This window comes from Xenopus laevis, chromosome 9_10L, assembly GCF_017654675.1.
Source record: "Xenopus laevis strain J_2021 chromosome 9_10L, Xenopus_laevis_v10.1, whole genome shotgun sequence".
Lineage (NCBI taxonomy): Eukaryota > Metazoa > Chordata > Amphibia > Anura > Pipidae > Xenopus > Xenopus laevis.
In genome coordinates this window covers 1,658,292-1,669,686 of record NC_054387.1, presented here as the reverse complement: position 1 = coordinate 1,669,686, position 11,395 = coordinate 1,658,292, and the positions used below count along the sequence as shown (strand labels likewise).

The following is an 11,395-nucleotide window of genomic DNA, read 5'->3' as shown; positions in this document are numbered from 1 at the left end:
CTGTCCCTCCAGGTATCTGTCCGTGTGTATAACCGTGTAAGTGCCAGGGTTTATTCTAATGGAGGATGCTGGGAGTTGTAGTTTGTGTTTAAGTGCCATTGAGCCCAAGGAAAGCCATCCCTGTTATTAGGGGGTTACATGTTTGACTCCACTAACCTGCCATGAAGCTTTGGTAGAACATATTTATATATAAATATATATATATATCTATATATTTTTCCATTCCTTACTGAACTCTCTTACCTTCCATTTGGTGAATAAGTGAATTCAAGCAGAAACCTCACTTGTGCCAATCACGTGTGTCCCTGGAGGAAAGCACTTGTCATAATCCACTATCCTTTTGGCTTAAGAGATGGACACGGAATCTCTTCTGACAACTCAGCTTTGCTATTGATTTTTCCCAGTATAATCCATAAAGTGCACATCCATGAAATGCCTCGCAGAGACACGGGTGCTGCTGTTGGGTGCTGCTATTAGGTGCTGCTATTAGGTGCTGCTATTAGGTGCAGTGAGGGGGAAGAAATGGCCAAGGGAAAGCTGAAAGGTCAACAATACTTCCTTATTGCCTTCCCATTTCTATTTATATGTATCTGTATATCTGTATATTGGTCTGTATGTATATGTGTCCAAATTGAAGAGGGGGATAGTATGTATATGTGTGTGTGTGTGAAGTGGAAATAGAGGGAGATGACTAACGTTGTACCTGTTGCATTGCTGCTCTGTGCTGTACTTGCACATTCCTTTTTTTATTATTTCCATCTTCATCTTAATATGAGTTGCCATTTAAACCAGAAATTTCCCCAAACTATTACACAGAGTAGCAACTTCATTAGGAGCTCTGGCCTAGGGTCTCTTTACTAATGGAGCTGGGGGGCATCACGTGATCTGATCCCCCATAAGTACCCCCCATTCTCCCATAAATACCCCCATTCTCTCATAAATGCCCCCAGGCACCCATAAATACCCCCACACTCTCATAAATACCCCCACACTCCTATAAATGCCCCACACTCACTATTAACCCCTGTGCTGCCACACAGACCATTAGAGGAAACAGAATTTGCAGAGGAGTGAGTGTATAGAAATATGAATATTGGCCTGTGTGATTGGCGGCTGATTTCTGTGGCTGGGGGGGGGGCAGCAGTGACATGTGAATGACTGGCCGGGGGTCCCATTTGAGTTTGGGTCATAAATAGTCACTTGTGATAAAAAGTCTCATCTCACAAGGGAACCCCCCCTCCTCCTTTTATGACTCGGCCCCCCCCCCCCCATTGTGGCATGTGAGCTTTGCACATTCTAAAAGGGGTAATAAAAGAATAAAAAGACTTTGATGTGAATGTAAAGAGTCTTCTTTACCCCCTGTAATAAAACCGGCCCCTTCCCCACAGCCAGGGGCAAATAGCACTTCCTTGTTCCCTCCTAAATACATACATACATATACATACATACATATACATACATATACATACATACATACATATACATACATATACATACATACATATACATACATACACACACATACACACACACACACACACACACACACACACACACACACACACACACACACACACACACACACCACACACACACACACACACACACACACACACACACACACACACACACACACACACACCACACACACACACACACACACACACACACACACACACACACACACCACACACACACACACACACACACACACACACACACACACACACACACACACACACACACACCCACACCTACATAGATACATACATACAATAAATGTCAGGTAATGTTAACAATTCTGACCCAGCCCCTTCTTTTCATTATATTCCTGTACTCTGGGCTTGTGAGTGTATCCGTGTGAGTGTATCCGTGTGAGTGTATCCGTGTGAGTGTATCCGTGTGATGGGAAGGAAAACTACTTAGGGTTTGTTTACATTCACATGTGGGAGAACAAAGTATCTGAGGGCTCAGTGTATTTGCCCCAAATTTCATTGAATCTGCTACTGAATGCCGTTGTCTGTCTGTGTCCTCTGCACTGCTGGTTTTGATACCTTAATCAATGTAGGAGAAGCAACTGATCTGTCATGAATGTAAAACTGCCCACACACACACACAGGTAACATTGTATGAAGCCAAACCCTCTGTATAGTGCGGCAAATAATGTGACATATACAGCGCTGGGATCCCTTATCCACAACTGGTCACCTCCAACATCTGATTGGTTGCCGACTAGATCTTGATGTGAATGGGCATCACCCAATGACACAAATGAATGAAATGTTTATTGGCTGAGCCACGGGGCCCTACGTTGTCACTTCCCACAGTCACAGCCCCCAGTGCAACTTTTTTTTTTTTTTTTTAGAAAAAGAAAACTTTCTTTGATTCAAAAAAGTTCCTGGGCCATTGAGCCGTATTTTCTCATGAGTATTGGCAGCCGGGGGGAGGGGTCAGTCCATTCCAAAATGTTTTGCACCGGGGAGGGTGGGAACGTGTGTGATGTCACAGTGTGAGGGAAGAGCCGGTTGGGTCATTTGGAGGTGAGGCGAGAGGGTCGCTGGGAGGTCACATGCATGTCATTAGGCAAATGGGGGGGGGGTATTTAGATGAGGAAGGGGCAGATAGGCAGGATGGACTTTGTTCTCATTCAGCTGTGCCCCCAGCAGCATGCAGTGGGTTAAAAGTTAGGGGGGGTTAACTTGCCGGCTCAGCTGCCTCCAGTCCATGAGGAGGAGGAGGAAGAAGAAGAGGAGGAGATACGGGGGGGGGGGGGGGAGTTTGCAGCACTGAGTGAGTCCCTGGGATCACAGACACAGGACTCCCCAGACTGCATCACTCAGGGACCCCCTCTGCCTCCTTACCAGGAAACCTGGGGATCCCCATTGTGTAGAGGAAAGGAATTCCACACACCCCCAGTTGCACCCAACAAGGAGCCCCCCAGGGGTGTTGGAGGAAGTTGTCGCCGATTGTGCAGGAGACTGGGGGTCCCTAGTGACACCCCCTTCCTTATCGCTAAGGATCTGCCGTCAAGGAGTCGCAGCAGCAGCACATTTGTGTAATTGTCACAGACATGCCGGGCAACCCCTTTACTCCCCAATTCTTCTGCTCCCCCTTCCAACAAACTCAGCGCCCCCCTCACCCCCAAGCTCATTTGCTTTGATCCGGCAGCCTATTCCCGTGCCAGCTAGAAGAAGAAGAAGACATTGAATTGCTTTGCAGCTCTGGGAGACCCCCCAATATGCGCTTAGTGGGGTTTCCATTGCCAGCGGATGTGTCTGTACAGCCCAGCCCTGTGCTTCCCCCTCACTAATGCCTCTGATCTGGGATTCCTCCTGAGCTCCCAAGCCTCTCATACCCCACCTTCTTTATTATTATTATTATTATTATTATTATTCCCCTAATTCAACCCCCCCCCCACACACACACTCACCTTCCTTTGGATATATGCTGACTTTGGGGGGGCCTTTAGGATGTATGAGAATGTGGACGTCAGCCCCACTCACTACCACATGATGGATTTCTACAGTCACAACCGACAGTGCCTTTTGCCAGAGAAAAGAATTAACCCTTACGGGACACCACTTGGGACTCAACACTGGAGCAGTTCCAACCACTGTACGTAGGTGATGCCCCTCCAAATATACCCCCCCCCCGGCTCTAACAACATGGAGGTGCCGTCGCCCTTACGCTCGCCTTATTATTGTTCTTCTGCATTTTATTTTATTGCCAATTATTTCACCTTTTTTATTTGTAGAGAAGCCGTGTTATTGTGGTGAGATCCATGCGCCTCATTATAACCCAATATTTATATTTATTTCTATTACCTGCCTTTAACTATAGTCGCTTTGCGCTGCTCATGGAGTTCAATTTCTGTTTGTCCTTGTGGGAAGATCTTTGTTTGTCTGTTTGTCCTGCACTGGAGACAATGGCAAAGAAATTCTTTCTACACTATAGTGGGTGGGACTGTCTCTAGACCGTGACAACATACACCCCAATTCCCTGCACACTATTATAAGCATGGCTTCTCCTCTCTGCACCCCAATTCCCTGCACTCTATTATAAGCATGGCTTCTCCCCTCTGCACCCCAATTCCCTGCACTCTATTATAAGCATGGCTGCAGTGCTCTCAATTCTGAAACTACAACTCCCAGCATCCCATTTGCCGCCAGCTTCCCGGATACAGGGGGTTTATATCTAGATCTGATACAGTATATAAGGCTGCCTGTGTCTTTCATTTGGGTTAATAATACAAGTTATGGAGCAAAGGTGATATTTAGGGAAAAAATATTATTTTTCTTACTTTTTATGGGGCAATTGCTGTGCCAAGCTTTATCTTATTTAACTGGTGATTTGGGAATGAATTGGGACCCTGCCTTTGGCCTGACACCCATAACTCCTGGGGAAAGGGGCCAAATTCATTGGAATAATCACAACATCCTAATTTTTCACCCACAATTCTCTGGTTCTCTGCTTCAACCTTCCCTTTAACCCTTTCCTGTTCCGTCACATTGGACATGATCTGCTGATTTTAAAGGGATACGTCCCTGTCTGTACAATGTGGGATGTATTTGAACTCCCTGGGAGTGGAACTGATTGGGAATCCGTATGTTGCTGGGGGTTGCTGGAATTTTCTGCTCTGCACCAGTCAAAATCCATGTGTCTGCAGTCTGTGTACTCGATTCAGTGTTAAAGGGCAACTCCGCCCAAAATCTATTTAGAAAATATAATTCTAGGCAATATTTCCAATATACATTCATTACAATATTTTTTTGTGGGGGTTGTAAATACAATTGGCAGCAGTATTTGTGTTTGTCACACATTTCTTCTAGGCTTTGTTTCAGGAGTCAGAACCAGTAGTGCAAAGAATAGAAACAGGCAGATTGGGTAATGAGTTAATATTGTAGAGAATGAAGGGCACATTGTTGCTGCTGCTCATAAGAGTGTGGGCCTGTGAGCTGACGTCTAGGGGTGAAGTTATTCTGGTTTGTGGTGGACGTTTGGGAAGCACCATTTCCCATTACTTCCTTTTGTTTCCAGCAGGAAGTTCGATTTTGTGTTGTAAGAAAGAACAGGAAGTTGGAAGTGCGTCTGAAAATGATGTCCGATATGTTTATTTTTGCCAGGGAATGGGAAATCGCTGCACTTGTGTGGTGAGATAGACTGCACTTGATGCTATAGCTAAAGAGTATGTTTTTGTTCATTTGTATTCACTTCTGGTTGTGTGCTTTTTATTTCATGTTCAAGTGCTCCTGGCCTACTATTGTAAGGCTGCAACAACACAGGCACAGAGAGCAGTGGATGGACATGGACTTTTAAGTGTAGCTAAATACGCACTTCTCAGCCACTTACAGCTTCATCTCGCTGCATACAATGTAAGACTTTTAAGGGGGTTTTTTCCCTTCAAATGAACTGTTCGTATGATGTAGAGAGGGATATTCTGAGACAATTGGTTTTCATTTTTTATTTGTGGTTTTTGACTTATTTAGCTTTTTATTCAGCAGCTCTCCAGTTTGCAGTTTCAGCAATACAGTCGCTAGGGTCCAAATTCCCCTAGCAACCATGGATTGATTGAATAAGAGACTGGAATATAAATAGGAGAGGTCTGAATAGAAAGATGAGTAATAAAAAGCAATAACAGAACAATTGTAGCCTTACAGAGCATTTGTTTTTTAGATGGGGTCGGTGACCCACATTTGAAAGGTGGAAAGAGTCAGAAAAAGTCAATTGAAAAGTTGCGTAGAACTGGCCATTCTATAACCTACTAAAATGAACCTAAGGATGAAGCACCCCTTTAATGAAATTCTCTTTTATGTATGCAGCAGTGTCTAATGAAGGACATTTCAGTTCCAACTCCCAGTCTCCCCTGTAGTTGCTGGGAGTTGTGAGTTTACATTCCCCACAGCAAGTATTTGGCAGGGAGTTGCCTGTTTAGTGGTGGAGTAGATAAAGGCCCTGCTGGTTCCTTATCCGCTGTTATCTGCTTGGGCTCCTTGCACTCACTATTTATTGCACCCCCAACCTCCCTCCTTATACACCGTGCTGGGGGCATCAAAGGGACCTGCACGTGTGGCAAGATCTCTGCTTACTCCGGTGGTTGGGCCGCACATAAACAACCCCCCCTCTCCTTTCTGTACAAAGCTTCCCTCTGTCATAAACACTGCCATAAAGCAAGTCCAGCCTGTTGCATTTTGTTAGAAAGGAAAACATGGCAGACACTTACAAACCATGGAGCCAGAATGGGTCGTGTGAGCTTACAGTCTAGTGGTCGGGACACATTAATAACAGGAAATGAGCTTTAAAGGGGAAGTAAACCCATATATGTAAGTGTATTGCTATACAATGACATTTTCCATAAGGCACATTGTAGGTTTGATGTTTATTTGGCTTCCAGGACAAGAGAAGTGGCAAGTTGGATCAGCGCGGCACATTATGGGCTCAGGGTCAGTGCTGGGGAGTCTGGGCAAGGAGCAGTGTAGTTGTGGGTCAGTTGTGCAGTGCTCAGGAGTAGTGGTGCCAGGAATCTCTCATTTGTTTACAGGCCTCATCGACCTTTTCTTCTTGTCTGAAAAGAACAGGATTCTGCACTCCGGCCATTTGGTCTCTGTTGATTTCTGTGCCCCCCCCCCTGTGACAGATGGAATGTGAGTTGCACTTCATTCCAATATACATTACTGACACATTTATACAGTCTGTCTGGCTGTTTGTTTTCTCTGCACTAGTAGTTCTCACTCCTGAAACAGTGTAGCGAAAGCTGATGAACAGAATGAGAATTTTTCTCCTTCCCAGGCACATTTGAGAGAATTTTTTCCTTCCTCTGGACCCCCGAATATTGATTTTGCCTGTCTCCATTTTATCCAAATAATCCACATTTTTAAAACTGATTTCCTTTTTCTGTGTAATAATAAAACAGTTGCTTGTACTTGATCCCAACTAAGATATAATTAATCCTTATTGGAGGCAAAACCAGCCTATTGGCTTTATTTCATGTTTATATGATTTTCTAGTAGACTTAAGGTATGAAGATCCAAATTACGGAAAGATCCATTTCATCAGGTCCAGAGCATTGTGGATAACAGGTCCCATACATATTATTAGGGACTATGCTGTGACTCTGAGGCTGTGGCTATAACAGGGGGCACTACTGTAGCCATTGGGCTAATACAGAGTTTATTTGAAGAGTCCCTTGTTGTGTGATGGAGGTTTGGACCTTGACAAATGTGACCAACTGCAGGGAGGTTGTGTATGGTGGTCTGTTTCCATAGCAATAGTCTGTAGTCTTTTGATGGAGGGGGTTATGGGGGTGCAGGCCTGTTACTACTTTGCAGTTGGTGGAGTAAAGCTGCAGTTGGATTGGTGCAGATGAAGTTGCTTCCAGACAATCACATGATATGAACAGGGGCCGCTACTTACCTGTCTGTACAGACACACTGGGCTGGGAAAGCTGACAGGCCACTGAACCTGTTTGTAAGAAATCCTTGTATGTGATTAGTGTGGCCTTGAATACATGAGCCCTGTATAAACGAGCCCTGTCCCTTATAGAGGGGGGAGCAGCTGTCATGGGGTTTATTAGCCGCCTGACAGTTGAGAGATTAGCCAGTGACTCAGGATCAAGTGATGTTCAGCTGTGGGCAACCCCAGGACATGGTGTGTGTGTATGTGTGTTGATTTGTGTGTGTGTGTGTGTGTGTGACAGAGAGAGAGGCGGAGCTTGTGTCACATGTACAGTACCTGGCTGTCTGTGAGGCTGTGGTGCCTGTGCTCACGTCCTGCTGTACTCACATTCTGATTGGTCACTAGTGTGGCTGCAAAGGCAACAACATTAAGTAAAGGGAACAGAGCAGTCTCTCCTCTGTCTCATTCCCTTCCCCTGACTGTCACATAACAATAGTCCCTTTGTCTCCTGCCCCCTCCCTCCATCTGCTCCACATTCTTACCCCCACCCCCACCCTTGGCCCAACAGACTTCTGACCTCATTTGCCCTCCTGCTCCTCAGCCATAGTGTAAATGGATCACTAGCATTTAACCCTTTGCTTGCCAGCCACATCTGTTCATGGTGTGTGTGTGAGTGAGTGTATGTATATGTATGTATGTATATATATATATATATGTATATGTGTGTGTGTGTGTGTGAGTATATATCTCTTTTCTCACCGGCCGCGGGTCATACAGGGACTCCTAAGTGTGTCAGTCCCAAACTCCTTATATAGAACTGTCAGGTGGGGAATCTGTTCCCATTTTTCACTATATATTTGTTTCAGTAGTCGTGTATTACAGTGCACATCTTCTGCAGCCATGGTGGTATTTTCACTTTCTGTTGTTACTGGCCCTTTAAACACATGGAATAAGTGTGATTTTTGTTTTGCTGCTTGGGAAGGACATTCCTCATTCGTCTGACTGATACAGAGGCAGTTGCACAGGTTTGTGCTCACATCAGGTTTTGCTTGGGAACATGGGAGTCTGTGCATTTGGAATGCTGTGCTTCTGCCACATATAAAGGGATCTTATATATGTATATATATTATTGTCACTCAATATGCGCTCCACCACATGTTCAACTACAGCTCTCAGCTTTCTGAGACTGAGAGGGGCTTCATTGTTGTCATTAATCACAGCTAAAGCCCAGCAAAATCTCTGCGAATGCCTATTTAGATTGTAAGCTCTTCAAGACAGTGAAGAATTGGGTGCACATTGTTTTGTGTTTAATTCTCTGCTCCATTTTCTCGTTTCAGCAATTGAGACTCAGAGCACCAGTTCAGAGGAGATTGTTCCGAGCCCCCCTTCCCCACCACCGCTCCCCAGAATCTACAAACCCTGCTTTGTGTGTCAGGACAAGAGTTCAGGGTATCACTATGGAGTCAGCGCTTGTGAAGGTTGCAAGGTATGAGTTGTCTTTATAAAGCTGCATTCTACTTCAAAGGGGTTGTTCCCCTTTAAATGAACTGTTAGTATGATGTAGAGAGGGATATTCTGAGACAATTTGCAATTGGTTTTCACTGTTTATTATTTGTGGTTTTTGACTTATTTAGCTTTTTTATTCCAGTTTGTAGTTTCAACAATGTGGTTGCTAGGAGCCAAATTCCCCTAGCAACCATGCATTGATTTGAATAGGAGAGGCCTGAATAGAAAGAGGAGTAATAAAAAGTAACAATACATTTGTAGTCTTACAGAGCATTTGTTTTTTACATGGGGTCAGTGACCCAGGCTAACTAAAAAGTTGCTGATAATTAGCCATTCAATGACCTTCTTGCCCTGCACTGGTACAACTGCTGTGTTTGCTTCAGAAACACTATTATAGTTTATATAAACAAGCTGCTGTGTAGCCATTCAAGCACAGTATACACAGTAGATAACAGATAAGTACTACTATAGTTTATATAAACATTCTTCAGAACTTATCTGTCATCTACTGTGTATCCTGTGCTTGAATGGCTGCCCCCATGGCTACACAGCAGCTTGTTTATATAAACTATAGTAGTACTTATCTGTTATCTACTGTGTATCCTGTGCTTGAATGGCTGCCCCCATGGCTACCCAGCAGCCTGTTTATATAAACTATAGTAGTACTTATCTGTCATCTACTGTGTATCCTGTGCTTGAATGGCTGCCCCCATGGCTACACAGCAGCTTGTTTATATAAACTATAGTAGTACTTATCTGTTATCTACTGTGTATCCTGTGCTTGAATGGCTGCCCCCATGGCTACCCAGCAGCCTGTTTATATAAACTATAGTAGTACTTATCTGTTATCTACTGTGTATCCTGTGCTTGAATGGCTGCCCCCATGGCTACCCAGCAGCCTGTTTATATAAACTATAGTAGTACTTATCTGTTATCTACTGTGTATCCTGTGCTTGAATGGCTGCCCCCATGGCTACAGTAGTGTTTCTGAAGCAAACACATCAGTTTTACCTGTGCATGGAGCACTACATTTATATTTTTATTACTTTAAAACACTTTCATTTTTTGATGTTACTGTTCCTTTAACCCCATGTTGTTAGGGTGATATTCATCCACGGGCATTGTTGTGACTGTTACTGTATGTGTTCCTGGGCTTGTGAGTTGTATATGTGATTGTGACATACACTTGGCATACATAACTTTACTCCATGTCATTGGGGGATAATGATCCTGTGCTGGAAATATATTTATTAATTGGTAACATTAGATAAGATCTTAAAAATACCTCGAGTGGATGATAATGAGCCCAATGATATGGAGTGTTGATACTGCCCCCGGCCTCCATGCCAGTTGTATGGGGTGCAAATGCATTAAAGGCACACATATCACCAGTCACTGTGGCTTTTTTCCCGCAGGGCTTTTTCCGGCGCAGTATCCAGAAGAACATGGTGTATACGTGTCACAGAGACAAGAATTGCATCATAAATAAAGTCACGCGCAACCGCTGCCAGTATTGCCGCTTGCAGAAATGTTTTGAGGTCGGAATGTCTAAAGAATGTGAGTATTGGGTGCGTTGAGTGGGAGTGGCGGACACTAAAGAGTGGGAGTGGCGGGTGCTAAAGAGTGGGAGTGGCGAGTGCTAAAGAGTGGGAGTGGCGGGCGCTAAAGGGTGGGAGTGGCGGGCGCTAAAGAGTGGGAGTGGCCAGCGCTACACAGTGGGAGTGAGGGCGCGTGTTAAAGAGTGGCAGTGGCGGGTGTTAAAGAATGGGAGTAGTGGGCACCCACAGGCACAACTGCTGTTAGACTGGCACAATACCCGGCTGTGTTGGCTGCACATGTGGCACATCAGAGTAAAAGGATTTGCCCCATCACTCGGCTACTGGCTCCTGCGTGGGAACAGCTATTCTTGGCTCAGCTGGAGGCGGCTACTGCAGAGTTTGTTGCCTGTGACTCATTCCTTCTAGTGGTGGCTACCAGCTGTGCCCAGTCACTCCCCTCACTCCCGGCCGCTGATAGATGTCTGGTCACAGCTGTGAGACCTCCCTCCTGCGCTGACAGTCTGCGATTTATAGGCCTGGGCTAATGGTGTGTAAGGAGCAACGTGAGACAACACTCCCCACATGCTGCATTTCACTGTATATCAGCCCTTACCTGTGCCGTATCAGTAGCCCCCTGTGCCGCATCAGTAGTCCCCTGTGCCGCATCAGATTTATTTGACTTGAAAATGTTGAGGCCCATAAAATGAGAGCACAAGAGTGAGTGCTAATGAGTGAGACATGAGGGGTAACTGCGCTTCTCTCCCACAGCCGTACGGAACGACCGCAACAAGAAGAAAAAGGAGCCCCCAAAGGTGGACGTGATGGAGAGTTACGTGCTGAGCCCCGAGACTCAGGATCTCATAGAGAAAGTGCGCAAAGCCCACAAGGAGACATTCCCTGCGCTCTGCCAGCTGGGCAAATACACTACAGTGAGTGACACCCCCTTCATAATCACTCCC

General features: G+C 45.1%; 1 protein-coding gene across 1 annotated transcript in view; it reads left to right on the top strand.

Moving 5' to 3' along the window:
• Positions 1 to 2,899: 2,899 nt before the first annotated feature.
• rara.L (retinoic acid receptor alpha L homeolog) overlaps positions 2,900 to 11,395 on the top strand; it is a gene marked incomplete at its 3' end in the record, with an annotated part of 13,088 nt that continues 4,592 nt past the window's right edge. Inside the window, 4 exon segments of the mRNA NM_001090254.1 lie at positions 2,900 to 3,615; positions 8,730 to 8,878; positions 10,314 to 10,455; positions 11,205 to 11,365. Of these exon segments, the coding sequence (NP_001083723.1) occupies positions 3,471 to 3,615; positions 8,730 to 8,878; positions 10,314 to 10,455; positions 11,205 to 11,365 (597 nt within the window).